The sequence below is a fragment of the Phodopus roborovskii genome, unplaced genomic scaffold, assembly GCF_943737965.1.
Source record: "Phodopus roborovskii unplaced genomic scaffold, PHOROB, whole genome shotgun sequence".
In the NCBI taxonomy this organism is placed as follows: Eukaryota; Metazoa; Chordata; class Mammalia; order Rodentia; family Cricetidae; genus Phodopus; species Phodopus roborovskii.
This window is the reverse complement of record NW_026126639.1, coordinates 3,954,255-3,972,943: the sequence shown is the minus strand read 5'-3', so window position 1 is coordinate 3,972,943 and position 18,689 is coordinate 3,954,255. Positions and strand designations below refer to the sequence as shown.

General features: G+C 48.7%; 1 protein-coding gene across 1 annotated transcript in view; it reads left to right on the top strand.

The window, feature by feature from the left end:
- The window catches only part of Bcat1 (branched chain amino acid transaminase 1), a 78,348-nt gene that overhangs the window by 11,765 nt on the left and 47,894 nt on the right, over positions 1–18,689 (top strand). The window contains exons 4-6 of the mRNA XM_051173364.1: positions 3,751–3,861; positions 5,282–5,401; positions 16,160–16,323. Of these exons, the coding sequence (XP_051029321.1) occupies positions 3,751–3,861; positions 5,282–5,401; positions 16,160–16,323 (395 nt within the window). The remainder of the gene's footprint in view (positions 1–3,750; positions 3,862–5,281; positions 5,402–16,159; positions 16,324–18,689) is intronic.

The window sequence follows — 18,689 nt, the reverse complement described above, 5'->3', positions numbered from 1 at the left end:
TAGATAGCCTAGGGGCTTAGAGTAAAACCAAACACTACCGTTCTGGAAAAAGAAAATGTAGCAATAAAATGACTCAGGCTCTCAGAGAGACTTCCTCTGGCAGCAGATGGAAACAGAGACGCACAGCAGACATTGTGCAGAGTGAGAGACCTTGGAACACAGCCCTGAGTGGAATGTCTCCATCACATCCCGCAGAGCCCAGGGAACACCTGCCCTTCCACCCCCACGCTGGCTGAGAAGGAGGCGATGGAGGGCGCGGGAGGAACGGGCCCTAAGCTCAAGAGCAGCAAATCCATCTGAACACAGACAGAGCAGCCTGCCCAGGGCCGGCTCCTGCTTCTCTGCGTGCCCAGGGCCTGCTCCTGCTTCTCTGCGTGCCCAGGGCCGGCTCCTGCTTCGCTGCGTGCCCAGGGCCGGCACGGTCTGCTCCTGCTGCTGCTTCTCTGCCTGTATTTTGGCTCCCACTTCAGTGTTTTTGTGAGGTTCCTGAGTGTACAAACAAGTGGGCCCCTCATTTGAGCTGTTTTTCCTTCTGTTGCTTTTGTCTGGTTCCAATGTGTTGTTTTTTGTTTTATCTTGTTTATAGTTCATTGTTAGTCTGTTTCCTAGTGAGAGACAGAAAGGAAGGTCAGGGGGAGCAGGGAGGAGTAGGAGGGGAAACTGTAAATCAGGGTACATTATGTGAGGGAAAAAAATCTATTTTTCAATAAAAGAAAAAACAAGCCGGGCGTTGGTGGCGCACGCCTTTAGTCCCAGCACTCTGGAGGCAGAGGCAGGAGGATCTCTGAATTCCAGGCCAGCCTGGTCTACAGAGCAAGTTCCAGGACAGGCTCCAAAGCTACACAGAGAAACCCTGTCTTGAACCACACTTGCCTGTAATCACCCACGCTGTGACCTGTGTGCCGGGGGCCCCTGACCAGCCGTGATGGGGACATGGTGAGGGGGCCACCTGGGCAGGGGGTGCTGGGAAAGTACATACTTGAATTTGATCTAGAACGGAAGCTTGTGGCCCAGGTGTGCATGGCCCTTGGCCTTTTGCCCAGTTGCCCAGGTAGGTCGTAGCTGTGGGGTGTGGTTCCGAGGGTGTGAGACTCTTTTTCTCCTGGGAATGTTCTTTTTGCATGAAGGAGGGTGTACACTGTGAAGCCCAGCTGTGGTCCAAAGGCAGCAAGAGGTTAGGTTATTCTGAGCCGAACGGTGGCCATGGTCTGGGCACACGGAATCGGGTTGCCCCAAATGACATGGCTCATCGTGAAAGTGGTCATAGGATCCTTTCATGGTCACAGAACAAGTCACCAGTCAACACAACTGATGTACCGCTGGGGACATCAGTCAGCGCACTGATGAAGTGTACTGATCGGGACAGGGATCAGGTTAAGCCAAGCAGTGAGTTCTGCTAGCTGACAATGTTCTTTCCGTTCTGGTCAGTGATCTACTTGATAGTCAGAAGAATGAAGTTAGAAGCACAGGTGGGTAATTAATCGCTATGGAAATTAAAGACAGCTCAGGAAGATTTGGGCTCTGGATGTACCACATTCTAACTCCAGTTAAAAATGTTCTGGGGGATCTTCAGCCTAATGTACCATTTCAGAGAACTCCAGTTCTCTCTCTCTCTCTCTCTCTCTCTCTCTCTCTCTCTCTCTCTCTCTGTGTGTGTGTGTGTGTGTGTGTGTGTGTGAGAGAGAGAGAGAGAGAGAGAGAGAGAATGTGCCTGCCACTCTTCAGGCATTATCCACCTCACTCTCTAATATAGGGACTCATTGACTTGGGACCAAGTAGGTTCTTCTGGCTATCTTGCAAGCCCTGGGGATCTGTCTGTCCCTCCAGCTGCCATTAGAAGTCTTACCTGCCATGCCTGCCTTTGATTTATGTGAATTCTGGGACTTGAACTCAGCTTATAATGTTTATTTGTGTGTATCTATGTGAGCATGTGTGTGTGTGTGTGTGTGTGTGAGAGAGAGAGAGAGAGAGAGAGAGAGAGGGATTGAGAAAGAGAGAGATTGCCATGGTGCCTCTGTGGAGGTCAGAGGACTACCCACAGGAGTCAGTCTTCTCCTCACGTAGCTTCCGGGGTTTGAACTCAGGACGCTGGGCTTGCAGGCAGTCACCTTTATCTGTTGAGCCATCCTGTCCATTTAATAAGTGTCAGCCCCTCGGTAAGCATCATGTTAGTATTCTGTGCGGTAAAGCAGCTACTTCCCAGCCTGCTCTGGTGGGAAGCAGTCTCACCTTGGCTGGGAATTTGTGAACCAAACCCGTCATGTTTTTTTGAGGGAGACTGACTTTATTTGAAAGGAAAATGATATAATTTCTCTGATTTGGGCATTCAGCAGATGTTCCCTTGAAGAAGAAGTTAAATGGCTCTATCATTTCATGTAAAATGATAGGGAACTTTTGTTACCAGCAGTTACATTCTTGCTGAAGGGAAGGGATTATTGGAATTTTGAGGGCTAAGACTGTAGCCAGTTGGCAGAGCAGGCGCTTGCTTGCATGCAGGGCTCTCTGGGATCAGTACTTGGTACCGAGAAAAAGAGGGACCAGAGAGGTGGCCCAGTGCTTAAAAGTACTTCCGGCCTGGAGACGACCCAGGTTCTTACTGGCTCACAGCCACCTGTAACTTTTGTTCCAGCAGACCAGATACCCTCATCTGGCCTCCAAACATACTAGGCATGCGCACATTGTGCACACATACATGTGGGCAAACACCCATATACATTAAATTGAAAAAAAGAGGGGAAAGAAATCAACTAGAATTTTCTGTCAGCTTGAGCACTTTGAGGCTGTGATGTCAGCCTTTGGAGGCTGACCCTTCTAGCTCTGGCGATCACTTGTTTTCCAAACTACTGAACATTACAGATTAATAAATGGACACAGCTATTTTAAGGGTGAGGACTCCTCTGAGGGTGACCCAGTGTTCTGGATTAACCCGAAGAAGCCCCTGGACTTCTCCATTTCCTTCTGGTGAGATGGGTCTTCCAGCTTGTCCTGCCGTGGGCCTGGACGGCAGAGGGAGGCAGGGGTCACTGTGTTGTGGGAGCTTGGCACTGTCGGGAAGGAATCTTGGCGTGTGTGTGTGTGTGTGTGTGTGTGTGTGTGTGTGTGGTTTAAGTTCCCGTCGGGTGGTGAGATGGGCAGAACCGCCTTGCATGAGCAGGACCTTGAGGAAGGGCTGTCTCTAAAGAGGAGACCCGCAGTTGGTCTCCTATCGCGGTAAATAAGGATCAGGATAAACAAACAGGCCGAACAGATGTTTATTCAGGGAGAAATAACTTACAACCTAGACAGATGAACACCAGGAAATTCAACCCGATCCTCTCCTGTCCGAGTCACGCCAGAGAGAGCCTTCCCTGGCCCCCTCCGACCTCCTTCTACAGGTCACTTCTGCCCATGGCTCCACCCCCAATGGGCGTGGTCAGTGCTACAGAAGGACTATCTCACTACAGTCTCCTGTGCCCCTCTCCTCTTCCCCCTCTCCCAATCCTCCCCTCCCTCCCTCAGCCTGCCAAAGGTGCATTCTCAGCTCTTGGCCAGGAGTGGGTGGAGGTGCTATCAGGATGTTTTGGATCTTCCCTTCCTGATCAGGTCCAGTACTGAAAGGACCCCTTCCCTCCCCTCCCCCCCCCTCCATTCCAGGTATTTCGCATGTTTTGTCAACTGGTTCATCTGAAGTTGAGGCCGAGGGCAGCGACTTTCCCACTAAAATTGTCTCCAGCCGCCTTCTTCTGACTGACGCCTTTCTCTTTCTCTCAGCTATTTGAAGGGTTGAAGGCTTTTCGAGGCGTTGATAATAAGATCCGGTTGTTTCGACCCGAACTCAACATGAACAGGATGTGCCGATCCGCTCTGAGGGCCACTTTGCCGGTATGCTCTTCAGTTTCATTAGTCATTCTGCAGCAAAGCACAAATCTTTCCTGAATAATTGCATCAGGTTTTTCAACAAACTGTATGAATGCCGCGCCCTTCAGTTAACGGTCAGAGGACACCTTGCAAGAACCATTTCTCTTGACCACATGGGCTGATGGCAAGTGTCTTAAAGCTTTTATAGTAAATTTTAGTGCCTTTGTATTGAGAAGAAAATTAAAGCCACCCTGGGAAGAGTAAACCACTTACCGAAGGTCTCCCAGCAGGGCAAGGACGTGGGCTGAGGTTTCTTTGATTTCCCAGTGCAAGAATTCATGGCGTTGTTAAACTTCATCTCTGGCCAGATGCACCCAAGTCCTGACTTGAAGACAGGAGTTAGCAGTGTAGCTGGCTGACAACCTTGCAGTATGGCCATGGATAAAGGTCACCCTTCAGCAAGCCATCATGTCTCTGAAAGTGTCCCTCCCTCCCCACGGAAACTGCCTGACCATTTTACAAAGCCTGTCTGACCCCCGAGGGACAGGGAGGAGTCCCCCAAGGATGCTGTAACTGGTGCCTCACTAGCAGCTTCCGAGCTTGAAAAACCAGGAGTCCTTAAGTTTCAAACAGGCAGATTTTATCTTTTATTTTCCTTCAGGGGTTGTGCTTCATGTTTCCTGGGTAATAAGTTGTTTTGAACCTTAAAGTTGCAGATATCATCTGTTTTTAAAACAGAAGTCTTAATGTTTTCTTATACTCATTCATAATATCCAGTTACAGTTGAGACTGTGAGAGGTCACAGGTGCCAATTTTTAAGTAGAAGCCATAATATTTTGTTAGATTTGACTATAAAATCCAGTTGTAACTAATTTAAGGGTTTGATAATAGACCACAGTAATCCACTTGAAATGAAAATCATAATTTGTTACATTTGAGTATAAAACCTAATCATAACTGATATGGAGGTATGGTAAATAGGGATCTAATTTCTTTACCAAAAAATCTCATTTATTTGTTTCTTCGGGGGGAGGAGGGGGTAGGCAGGAGTGGAGTTCAGAAGACAAGTTTGCTTTCTGTCTACCATGTGGGTTCTGGGGATAAGACAGCTCATCAGGCTTGGCTCACACGCCTTTATATGCTGAGCCATCTTGAAGCCTTAGGGAACCTATTTTTTTTAAAAATCTTTTCTTTATGCATAACTAACTCATACTTACATACTTTTTTATTTTGCCGACAGGATTCACAGGTTTTTATTTTTATTTTTGCATTCATTACAGAACCCTTTCGTGTGTTTCGTATTGGGGGACAGTGAATGAAAGTTGCTTGTGCAGGGACCGTAACATGGGGAGCCATCTGGGAAACGGAGTTTCTGGGAGTCCTCTATTGGAAAGTGCACATCTGTGTCCTTTGTTGGCATTCATTGGGGACTCTGTCTTTGCAGGTGTTTGACAAGGAGGAGCTTCTGGAATGCATTCGGCAGCTTATACAGATAGACCAAGAGTGGGTTCCCTATTCCACCTCTGCCAGTCTTTATATCCGCCCCACGTTTATTGGCACCGAGGTAACCCTGGCTCTGTTTGGGGGAAGGTTTTTACGGTTTCAAAAGCCTTTGTGTGTGTACGTGTGTGCATGACTGAGCATGTGTGTGCCACAGTGTGTGTGTGGAGGTCAGAGAACATGATGGGAGCTGGTTCCGAAGAGACCCTTATGAGCACAAGACACCCCGAAACCACGTTCTTGGCGCACAGGAGATTTATTTGCCCCACAAGGACAAAGGGCAAGGGAAAATAAGGAGAGGGGAAGAGGGACGATTGTCCCAGGGGTGGCATGGGGGGACACAAAGGGCTGCCTTTGGATAGCGAGGAGACAGATGTCCATAGGCAAATGACAGTTTGTAAGGTAAAAGGGGAAGCCTTGTGTTAGGACCAAGTGTTTAATTTTAATTGGGTGTGTTAATCAGGTGAGCCAAAGGAGGGTTTTGTTTGCTGGCCTTCAGTACTTGGGTAACTGGACCTTGGTAGTCAGGAGGAAGAAGCAGCCGAATGAGAGCCCAGACCTTGGTGTCTAGCTTTAGGAATGGAATCGAATGTTTTCTTATTGTTGTTGTTGTTACTGTTTTTTTGTTTGTTTGTTTGTTTTAAGCTGGGCAGAAGAAATGGGGGGAAGGGCAAGGCCTTCCAGAGCCATGACTGCCACACTGGGCTCTTCTACTGTGTGGGTTCTGGGGGGTGCACTGTGGGCACGCAGGGGCGTGGCAGCAGGTGCCTTCCCCCTCACTGAGCGGTCTTGTATGCCCCCAAATGTCATTCCACTCTGCTGGAGGCTGGACCTGGGCTCTTGCACAGTTGGCTTTGCCTCTAGCCTGCTTCTTTGAGGCTTTTAGTGTGTGGTTTGATTGACAGTCCCCGTGTCCCCATTCACTGCCCCCTCCCACCACGTCCCAGCATCATTCCTGGCTCCCTTCATCCTCCCAGTTGTCAAGGCCATCTTTCCTGTGACAGTCTGTCACCATCGGATTGGTGTCTGTAGGCGGTTGATTCAGGATTAACTGAAGGGAAAGGCTTGGCGATGCTTGCCCTCCCTCGATGAAGACTGATCAGTGGTCCTAAGCCTCATGGCAGACCTTTGGAAGTGCTCGGTTTTATTTTCATTATCCCTAATCCTTAGCATCTCTTGGTAAAGAACAGGCAGAGAAGGTTCCAGTGCAAAGAACAATTGCAGAAAATACAATTCATTAGGAGCCTTCGGGAGTTGGTAGGGATGGTTTGAACAACAAACTTAGGGCTGCTGGGTAGGTCAGGCTTGTTGGCGAGTGGCCTTACCCCCTGAGTTATCTTTCCAGTCCCTCTTCCTTCCTTCCTTCCTTCCTTCTTTCCTTCCTTCCTTCCTTCCTTCCTTCCTTTCTTTTAATTTGTTTGTTTTTTCAAGACAAGGTTTCTCTGGCTGTCCTGGAACTCACATTGTAGACCAGGCTGTCCTCGAACTCACAAAGATCCACCCCCCCCCTTTGCCTCCTGAGTGCTGGGATTAAAAGCTTGTGCCACCACTGCCTGATTGATGTCAGTCCCACATTTTATAGGATAAATGTATTGCAGGTAGTTTCCCTGTCTCTTTTGGGCATCTCTTGGGAAAGAAGCATCTAATTGTTTTCAGGTTCATTCATTTTATCTTGGGCATGTTTCACCTACATGTATGTGTATGCTCCATGTGTGTGCTTGGTTCCCCAGGAGGTCAGAAGAGGGAGGGCCTTGGATCCTGGAACTGGATGGGTGTGAACCACTATGCCGGTGCTGGGAATCTAATGCAGGTCCTCTGAGACAGGGTTCTTCTGTGTAGCCCTGGCTGTCCTGGCACTTGCTCTGGAGACGAGGTTGGCCTTGAACTCGGGAGTCCTGCTTTAGCCTCTGCTGGGATTAAAAGCATGCACCACCACATATGGGTTTTTGGGGTTTTTGATCTTCCTGCAAGTGCTGGGGTAGCAGGCGTGGGGAAACCCACCTGACTCAGGCATTTGATTTTAGTATAGAGTTATTGTTTTCATTTTGTGGGTTTTGCTTTTATGTTTTAAAGGTTTCATCACTTGATCGTTCTTCTATGTCAAGGTTTTTTATTTCATTTAAACATCATCCATGTAGATGTGGACTTTGTGTTGGAGAACTAACTCATTTCCTCCATGTAGACACTAAGTTATCCGGTCAGTCCCCAGGTACTGGCTGGCCTATTTTCCACACTGATTACAGTGTCTGCTCACAACACGTCAGGTTTTCATTGAGAAGTCAGAAGGCTTTCTACCCCCGTCTGCTCTGTAAAACCTTGAGTGTAATGTCTTGACACGTGTGTATTGTTATGGACCTTGCTTTCAATGTCCTTTTGCACACATTCTCTCTCTCTCTCTCTCTCTCACACACACACACACACACACACACACACATGCACACACTGAGCTCTGGTTATTGGCCTCTTTGAAGATTACCTGTAGAAGTTAGTATGGGTCTTGTCCTTTTGTTGATAAAACTGTCCCTGGGGAAAAGTCGGAAAAGTCTCCTTACCTCAGATGGGGAACCCATGACAGAGACCACCGGAGTACAACTTGGTGAATTAATGGGTTGTATTGTCATTCTTTACAAGTATATGGGTGAGGGTTTCTTACCAGGGCAGAAATGACTCAAAAACAGCTATATTACCAAATCCCATGCCAGCACAGGTGACAGCTCCCAAAAGGCTGGGAACCGGGAACACAGCACACACAGCCTGCAAGCAGATTAAGAGGTTGGCGAGTGTCCCTTCCAAGTGACTCAGTTGGTCTACACATCTTCCAGGCAGCTCTGCTGGTTTCTGCATCTTCCAGGCTGCTGACTCTGGTCTCAGAGTTTGCCGCTTGTCCTGTCTGAGAGTCGTCTCTGTAGCTTAGTTTTTCTGAGAGGCACTCTGCTTTTATTGCTTACTCTGGCAGGGACAAGTCTAGAGAATCTAGTCAGTTTCAGGGACTTCCTGTGCTATTTTGAGTTGTTTTCTTATTTCTAGAGAAGCTTCCCCTGAAGGATAGAATGTTTCAATCTTGGAGAAACAGTTACACAACACTTTATTTGTTCTTCGTTATAATTACCTTGAGACGAGGTCTCATGTATTCCCACGAGCCTAGAATTTACTCTTAGTAGATCAGGTTGGCCTCAAAATTACCATGGTTCTATTGGGTCAGTTTTCTCAGTGCTGCGTGCTGGCCTGAGTCACAATGCTTGGCTTATATTGTTTGTTTTGTTTTGTGTTTGAGGGCCAAGGTGTCACCCTCTCTCCTTGACCAACCTCCAACATACAGCAAAACACCTGCCTCTTCCTCCGCCTCCCAGGTGGGATCGCAAGCATGCATCATCCATCCCCACATCTGCCTCCATGTTTGCTTTCTGCTCTTCCCACAGCACAGTGATGGAGCTAGTCTAGTGTGTAGAATGGCAAGGTCAGAGCTGGGAGGAGACCCTACTGAGGAGACTCCTGGTCCCATGACACACCCCCCCCCTTCTGTGCCACCCAGTAGCTCAGAACAGGCCCCAGAGGCCCTCTCTGTAACAGGCAGACAGAGAAAATGCCTTTGTTTTTGCAGTCCACTCAGCCACTCAGCCCTGCCCTGTCGGAGGGAAACAGACACATCCCACCACCCCGAAAAGGAACGGGCAGGCTGACCGCCGTGGCAGGGAGTGAGCGACATCTTTTGTGGGTGATGTGCTCTCCTCCTCTTGGCTATTTCCCAGAGTTCCTGTGTCCTTGACCATGTCGACATTTCTGTTTAGGACTGATTTTTAAATGTACCAACCGGCGTGTCTCGGGTCCTCTCCTAAGTGCTCATTTTCACAGTTTCGACACTGAGTGTGGAGCACTGGGACCACATTCCCCGTAGTTTATGTCACCGTTGCCTTCATGTCCATGTGACCTGGCTGGTTGGGGATGACGCCCTCAATCAGTGTCAGGAACACAGGGACCACATTCCCCGTAGTTTATGTCACCGTTGCCTTCATGTCCATGTGACCTGGCTGGTTGGGGATGACGCCCTCAATCAGTGTCAGGAACACAGGGGGCAGCATCTCCTGAATTCCGGTGCTGTTTCCTTGAGCTCCGAGCTGTGTTGGTCTGGCGACTGTGAGGTGTCTTCAGCCTGGCGGTTAAGAGGAAAAGATTGCAATGCTTATATACAGAGACACCAGGCTTCTTTGTCCTTTTCTGCTCACCGTATGGGTCATTTGTAGAGTCATTTTTCTCAGAATTGATCCTAAGAGTCCCTGGAATGTAAGCCAGGCTGTCTATTATCACCCGAACCCACAGGGCAGAGCTATTATCTACAGCAAAGCCCCCAAGAGGCCACCAATGTATCGCTCATCTGAGTGACCTTCGTATGTAGTGAATTTTGTATGAGACCAGGTCCCATGAATCTCAGATGGAACTGAGCTCACTATATTGCTCAGGCAGGCCTTGACCACGCAGTCAAGCGATCCTCCTGCCTCAGTCTCTCAAGTGTTTGAAATTATCATTGCATGCCTCCATGCCTGCCTCTGTATCCGTTTTCTGTAAAGAATGTCTTACTAAGAAGGTTCAGTTGTCTTTCTACAGATATTTGATATAAACCTGGAATAATGGGACTGGAGAGATGGCTCAGAGTCTAATAATACTCAGCTCTCACAGAAGACCTGAGTGTAGTTTCCAGTAATGGTGGTTCACAACCATCTGTATCCCCAGTTCCAGAGTGTTCAGAAACCCTCCTCTGACATCTGCAGGGACCAGGCACACACAGTTCTTACACACATGTAGGCAGAGCACTGGAAATAAAGTGGAAGATGAAAAGGCCTTGCCCTTTATGGAGTTCACTGGTTATCAACACGGAAAGAAGTAGTAGATGTAACAGTGTACATTAGTCTACACCTGACAAGCAGGGTCCTGGAGTGGCAGATACCCGTGGGGTGGAAGTGATTACAGGGGGATGAGATGAGTCAGTGTGGTTGGCTACTTTGTTACAGTGAGTTAATTACTAACCTGTTGCTGTGATTAAATACTGTTACCAAAAAGCAGCTTGGGGGAGGGGAGTTTATTTCAGGTTACCTAAGGGTCCTGCAGGGTAGAGTTCATCATGGCAGGGAAGGTGTGTCAGCGGGCAGAGAGACACGGGAGGGGACAGGAAGTTGGCTGAGCACATTTTCATCCATACAAGGGAGGGAGGAAGGAGGTGGTTGAGAAGGTAGGGAGAGGGGCCAGGACACACACCCTCAGAGCCTGCACCCCTGCAGCCCAATGACACACTTCCTCCAGCAAGGGTTGTGCCTCGTAAAGGTTGCGCAGCTACCAACCGGGGGTGAGGGGTTCAAATCGGCCTTCCGCACACAGCCTGGGCAGCTTAAACCACAGACTTATTTTCCCGGTGATCTGAAGGCTGGGCACCCCTGCCTGGTCACGGCTGGCTTCTGGTGAGGTCTTCCTTCCAGCCAGTCCTCAATGACCCTTGTCTGCCAAAAAGGAAGAGAGTTGCCTTACCCTTTTCTCTTTATCAGGGCCCAGCTGGAGGGATTTAGTCCTCACACGATGTGATGTGGTGTCCTGCGTTAAAGCCCTGTGTCCTTGGACAGTGATGTCATAGCCGTGATGCTCCATCTTCACCGTCAGCTTGAGTGGATTCAGAGCCACCTAGGAGACACACATCTGGGCGTGTCTGGGAGGGTGGGCATTAGCAGAGAGGTTCACTGTGGAGGGAGGCCCATCCTTGAGTGTCACCAGACATGGGTCCCTACCTAAATCCAAGGGAAACGGAGCTGAGCACCATCTGTTCCTCTTCCCGACTGAGGACAGTGTCACCAGATGCTTCACGCTCCCTGACCATTCCTTCCCCACCACAGTGGAGGTGTGCCCAAAGTGCGAGCCATTCGCGTGTATTGTCCCAGCACTGATAAATTATTAATGTCGGGAGTCAGGCTTCAGCATGGGTTTGGGGATGTTTCTGGTAGGGATGGGGAAGGCGGGAGAGGATGTGGAAGGAAGAGAGGGAGGAGAAAGTGAATGAGCATTTGATACCGAGAGTGTGAGGGCTGCAGGGAGGAGCCAAGCAGCGGAGTGTGCATACAGAGAAGGCTGTGGATACTGTGCTGATGTTTGCATGGAGTGTTTGGTCTGCATGCATGGATGGATGACTGGGGTCTGAGGAGTCCAGAAGAGGGGACTAACAGCACCCCTCATTTACAGATTCTTACCATTTCCTTTATTTTTAATCCCCCTCTCTCTGTCTCTCTCTGTCCCTCTCTCTCTCTCTCTCTCTGTGTGTGTGTGTATGTACACGTGTTGGTGTATGTGCAGTTGCTCTGCATCCCTGGGAGCTGCAGTTATATGAGCCTTGGGTACTAAGAGCAGCAGTCTCTCTAACTGCATGGAGTCTCTCCAGCCCTAAGTTCTTTTTTTAACAAAAGGTCTATGCAGCCCCAAACTCTTGGCCGTGACCTCTTGATCCTCCTGCTTCAGCCTCCTAGGTGCGGAGATGACAGGAATGTGTCATGGCGCCTGACTCCTGTTTCTCCTTTAACCCTGAACCCTTTAAAAAAGGAGTCTTTGATTGGTGAGAAACAGTGATCGTGTTGACAGGTGCTGGCCCCTCTGGTCCCGGCTGCCTTAGACTTAGTTTCTGTTTGCTTTGCTGGTTGGAACTGTCTGTCCTACAGCTCAGGGCCACTGCCGCCCCCCACCCCCAGCTCAGCCCATCGGCTTCGCTCTCTGCCTCTGAGGCCACTGGTTTCTAATGGAATTTCTCAGCTCACTGAATCTTTTCTGCTGTCATCTTTCTGTGAAGGGATTCTGGGTGACCCAGAAAGGAGCCATAATTCTCACTGTGAAGTAGGCTTTGTTTCTCGTCACACCTAAGTGCCGTTGCCCTAAGCAGAGTACAAAGGAGTTTGACTGTTGTGAAGCTTTGGCTTAGGAAGTGAAAGATCTCTCCCTGTCTCTGTCTCTCTGTCTCTGTCTCTCTGTCTCCCCGTGTGTACAGATACACATATGAGTACATAGACGTTAGCGTTCCAGCTTCTGTGTGTTCTCTTGAAGCCGTATTTTATACCCAGTATGCTCCAGCCTTTTCCATTCTTCATCTATTCAGATTATCTGAAAATCTAGCATTGCTCCTGAGCCGGGGTGTAGCTCTGCTACTGCTGTCCCTGTACTTACCCAGTGTTTATGTAAAACTCCCAACATCTCCCCAGAATCACCCCACCCCAAGGAGGAGCTAGGTGTGGTGGTGGTATGTACCTGTAACCACAGTCCTTGGGAAGCCGAAGCAGGAGGATTGCTCTGAGTTTGAGGCCAGCCTGGGCAGCAGCATAGTGACACCCTGTCCCCCAAATCCAAAACAAAACACCCTAAAATGTCCCTGAGGGTCAGGTTGTTGCTTGAGGCTCACATCAGCTGTTGGCATCCTTATTTCCCATGTGTTGTGTGGCTTTTTGCTTTAATCAGAAACACAACTTTATCATCCCAGGATTCTGTGGCTGTCATCCGAGGATTGACAGCACATAATAAAGGTCTCCCAGCAGGAGCCCAGGGGCTCAATTGCTCTTTAGGAGCCCAGGGGCTCAATTGCTCTTTAGGTGAGAAACAAGCTTCTCAGCAGAACCTAGAGTGACATTGACTTATGCTCATTACTGAAGTGGGGTTCCCTACCTGCTCCTCCAGGAGAGCCAGCGAGCGCTTGGAAGATTTAGTTACTTTATTTTATATCTATGAGCATTTTGTCTTCTGTCTATTTGTGTACATGGGTACTGTGCCCATATGAAGCCAGGAGAGGGCATTGGATCTCTGGAATTGGGATTACAGCCTGTTGGGAGCCTCCTCATGGGTGCTGGGTACTGAACCTGGGTCCTCTGCAAGAGCAACAGGTGCCACCCCCTCCCCACCTCCCGGAATGCTTTCTTTTCATGGAAAGGATGAATGAAACTGTGGTCCACAGAGGAACTTTGCAGGTGTGAGCAGAGCAGGCTTAAGTTTTAGAAGATACAAAGTTACTTTCTGACACACAGCTTTTGGCCCACGTTGAAAACTGCTGACGTATAACTTAGTTGTTGCTAACGATACAGATATGGATGGAATGATTCATCTAGATGCTTTTTCTGGAGGCAGATTTGATGGAGGTACTGCCTTCCTCCTTCTCTGCTCTCTGCCTCCACCTGGTGGAGCAAATGCAAACGAACCACATTTACAAAGGGAAATTCACCTTTGCTTTGGTACTGCAGTTGAAATCTAGAGGGTGTTGTGTGCTCCGCCACAGAGCTACCTCCTCAGCCGGAACTAGGTAAAATTCAATACAGAAAAAAAACAAAAAAACCAACCAAACAAACAAAAACAAAACACCCAAAAACTGTATTAGGTCATTGCTATTTCTTCTTCTCTCTCTCTTTTTTTGTGTGTAATGCAAATTGCGATGTCGTGTATTAGACATAGTGAGGTGTCCCAGATTTCATGTGGTAGGTAACAAAGTGCTATTAGGTTGTACGTCAGAAAGACAATTCATTTGGAACTTAGAAGCTAGATGTACTCTTTGGGTAGCAGTTAGCATATTGCATCTGCAATTTACTCTGAGTGGCTTCTCTGGATTTCCTTATCATTTGTATTGGCTGCTTTTCTGTTGGGATAAAATACAGTGAGCAAGGCAGCTAAGAGAAGGAGGGTTTATTTGGGCCTGTGATTACAGAGGGAGAGCGTCCTTAGCGGCTGGGGAGGCTCGCAGGGAGTCTGAGATCACGTCTCCAACCACTAAGGTGAGGAAGCCAGTAAGGGTGTGAACCATGAGAGAGTGCCAGGCTGGTTCTTACCCTCCGGGGAAAGAATTCGGAGACAAAGCTCATCCAGCAAAGCAGGGCACGCGTTCCACGGAGAACCTGGAACGGGCTGACCCGTTAGTTACCAGGAGTGGGAGGGGAGGCGCAGTGGCTTCTGGGCTGTGGGTGTTGACATTTTATCAAACGGGCCGTGCCATTGTCACTGAGGATTGTAACGATTGTGGGCCCATTTGCTCTCCCAGTATCTCTCATCCCTCTCTCATCACTTGGCTTTCCGGCTAGCTGTGCGGGTTTTTCCAGGCGTTTTTATGGGCATTTATAAGGGGGGTGGGTGGGTGGTGTGTATCGGGTCAGGTGCCCCTTTTCCTTCTGGGTTATGGTGGGTGGGCTTTCTGCTTTTTAGGGTATTTCTCCCTACCAGTTTCTAGGAGAGCATTGTTTTGAAGCCAGCGCCCCCTGGTGGTTGTGTGGTAACTGCCCTCCCTGATCCTTTGCTTCTGGCACAGTGGAAACATCCCAACTGCAGCTTCAAGGCCACAGAGATCCAGCAGAGAGCTGGGAGGGAACCGTGTCTGTCCGAGCACAGGCCCCCTCCCAGATGGAGCTTTCAACCTCTTCACCCTGTATTGGGGGGAGGGGAGACTCATTTTCTGAGCAGGTTCCTATTAAAGAGCAAGCACTAGCTGGGTTCAGCAGCACACACCTTTAATCCCAGCGCTCAGGAGGCAGAGGTAGTGCATCTTTGTGAGTTCAAGGCCAGCCTTGTTTGTATGGTGAGTTCCAGGACAGCCAGGGCTATGTAGAGAGACTGCTCCCCCCACAAGTAAAAAAAAAAAAAAAAAAAAAAAAAAAAAGAAAGAAAACAACAGCAAAATCAAACCCAAATCAACCCAGAGGCAAAGCTCTTACTGTCTCCACCTCAGTGTCACAGTTCATTGTCAGTTTGTTCCAGGGACTCAGAGCCCTGCTCGCCTTCCTGAAGGAGGGAGGTGGGAGCTTTTAGGTGACATAGTTACCTACACAAGCTGTGCGTGTGTGTGCACGTGTGCATGCGTGTGCGTGTGTGTATGTGTGCGTGCGTGCATCCTGGCACAGTCATACAGGTGTGCAGGCTACAGGTCAGCCCTCTGAAGCTGCTCTCTCATTTTACCTTGTGGGGGGGTGCAGGGAGTCTCTGCTGTGTTGCCCGCTCCAGGCTAGCTGGCCGGTAAGCCCGCTACATGTTTGTATGTATACTGTGTGCGCGCAGCACCTGTGGAGGCCAGCAGACGGCAGTGGATGAGTTGTGCACAGCTGTGAGCCTCCATGTGGGTGCTGGGAACTGAACCTGGGTCCCCTACGAGGGCAGCCGGGGCTGTTACCTGCCGCACCATTCATGATGTGAGGTCCGAGTCACCGTCTGGCCTCTGATGCTCTTCCTCCTGTCTGTTGTCTCTAGAAAGGCTACCCCTCCAGCCGCGCTCATGGGCAGGCACGGCCGCAGCCTCCTTCCCATGTCTGCTCTCTGCTCACTTCGTCACGTGTTCCTGGGCGCCTGGCAGACTGGGAGAAGGGTTAGGGACAGGCCCCTCCCTCACTCATGCTATCAGCAATGGCAGCAACTGCCGCGGACACACGCAGGCTTTTCTCTGAAATCATAGCTCAGCAAGCAAACCAAAAAGTTTTAAAATTACAGTTGTTTATTTTATGTGCGTTCAGGGTGGGGGTGGGGGGATGCGCATGCCATGGCATGAATGTGGAGGTCAGGGGACAGCACATAGATGCCACTTCTTTTTTTTCCACCGTGTGATGTTCAGGGGCCAGATTCAAGTTTGTTGAGTTTTCAGGCTTGGCAGTGAGTGCCCTTACCCGTCGGGCCATCTTGTCCTGTCCTGCCCTTCCCACCCCAAACTTAAATACCCACTGCCCGAGTTTCCTTTAAAAGACTTTGTGTTACTAGACTTTGGAAGAAGGACACGGCTCTGTTCTATACTTAAAAAAACCATGTTCCGTTGCCAGTTACAGCGGTGGCTTTCTCTTCATTACAGCCGTCTCTTGGAGTCAAGAAGCCTTCCAGGGCCCTGCTCTTTGTGGTCCTGAGCCCTGTGGGGCCTTATTTTTCTAGCGGAACCTTTAAGCCAGTGTCGCTGTGGGCCAATCCGAAATATGTCAGAGCCTGGAAAGGTGGAACGGGGGACTGCAAGATGGGCGGGTAAGTCAGTCTGGGTGCCCGTCCTGATCGGTGATGGGTGCATGCCTTCAGTGGTGGTGTGCAGAGCAGTGTGCAAAAGGGGAGTGGCTGTTTGTGGGTTAAGATCTGGCTTTGTAACTGTGCTAGTTGTTGGTGTTACCTGTGGCCCCTTGTGGTAGCAGTGGCGACTTGAGAGGGGGATAGGGCTTTGAACCGGTGTCCCTGAGCGCTGCTCCTCTCCAGCTGCAGGCTGCTCCTGGGCTCTCAGCTGCCGTGGATGCCAGGCACACCTGCCTGAAGGGGAGGAGGAAAGCCCAGCTTTGGTGATGCCTGGCCAGTCTCACAGACCATGTGTGGCTGGCAAGAAATGAAAGAAAGAGCATTTGAGATGTGCTGTCCCGAATCAGGGTGTACTTGGCCCTGGATTCAGAATGCCCCTCTGTGTAGAATAGGAGAAAGCATGCTGCGCTCTTCCCAGGAGTGAATCAGCTGTGACTTACGTGTCACAGCCAGGGCAGAGACGCTCCCGGGAAGTGACTTTCAATGATGGAATGTCAGAGCCCAGTGACAGGCCTCTGAGACGTGGAAGATGACGGCAGCTGGGTATGAAAGGTGTCCCGCAAGCCCCAGGTGCTCTCCACCCACAGTGACAACCTGTCCTACCTCAGAGCATATCTAGAAGATGGCCTCTCTAGAAAACTATAGGTAGCAGGCTTTCTTGGACCACCAGCCCCCAAATCATGACATGGAGTCTTTTTATTAGTTGTGACTGCTTATGCTCGTTTCTAGGTAGCTCATGACTTAATTTAACCGTCTTCTCTTCACTGTGTTTTGCCTTGGGGCTTTTTCCCTTTCTTCTGTATATCCTCCTTTTCAGCTTCCTGTATGTCTGTCTGCTGTGGCCTGTCTGACTGGCCCCTGGCATCTCCCTCTCTTTCTCCCTGATTCTCTGAAGCCCAGATCCCTCTTACTACTTATTCTTTCTGCCTGCCAACCCTGTCTATCCCTTTATTGCCATTCAGCTTTTTATGAGACCGGTCAGGTGCCTTAGGCAGGTAAGATAAAACAAACGCAACACATCTTTGCATACTTAAACAAATAAAGATTCTGTTCCACAACAACTGTAGCACTGCTGTCTGGGGAGGCCAGCTTCCAGCAGCACGGGGCTTTGAAAGGAATCCAACGGAGTTGGTTATAAGCTAGACTTTTGTATCTGAGGAGTTACAGGAAAAGGAAAACTCTCACACTCCCTGGGTGGCTTCCTTGTTTATTCTCTGTTCTCTTGTGTTCTATGTTCTTTTCTTTCTGCATATATATATTTATATTTTCCTCTATAGTTTATATATATCCCAGCAACATTATTTTAGGCAATATAGGAATTGCAGTGTGGCTACATTCTGTTTTTTAAGTGAATGATTACGATGAATACAAAACAAGCAGTAAAAAACCAGCGTGTTTTCCATATCCCTTACCTGATTAAACATTTTAAGTACTACAGGTGAAAAGCAAATCACCCCAAGAACCCACGTACATTCATACCCAAGCAACTTGTTATAGATTAACCGTGTGGGCAAGCAAGCCGTTCTTGTCTTTTACCGTTAGGCTGCATTTTGCAGTTAACAAAGAAAGAAAGGGCCAATTACTTTTATTTATCTTGAAAGGTAATCTTAAAGGAATCACAAACCTAAACTTTTACATATGAAAAAGAATTAGTCAGCTCTACTTTAAATCATTAGGCTACATACCTACTTATCAATAGGTTTTTTTTTTTTTTTTTTTTTTTTTTTGCGTCAGGAGATTGAAGGCAGAAATGGCTATAAGGAAGTAATCCTCACCTTTGGTCATCAACCAGAACTAGCAAGGGGAACGAGCAGCAATCGGGTCATTTTGTATTTTTCACCCTAGCCTAATGAGTCGACAGCCCAGCTAAGTGTCCTTGTGAACTTTAGCTTGTTTTCTGGGGAATTTATCTGAAAATATTAGTAAGGCATCTGGCCTGGCCTGAAGTTATTTTGAAGCTTTGCTTTTAGTTGCTGGTACGTGACTGCCTCTTTTCAGCATTAAGAGAACTAGAGCCAGCCTGCCTTCTAACTCAGGTGATTTCCTTTTAACTATTAACCTGAGCTGCTCCTAAGGTGGAACTCAGAGGCCTTAGCTGTGAAACATATACTTGTATTTATTTTTATTCATCAAAACTCTGGATAGGCTAGCATTATTGTTATTATCAGTTTAGACAGTACAGCTTAGGGAGGGATCATCTTCTTGACAATCCACAGATAAAAATGCCCAGCAGAATGGGATGTTTCCAAGAGGTTAACACAGGGTATAACAGGCCGTGGAGATCTCTCCATGTCCACTCACACCATTAGATACCAGGGAAAGAGAGC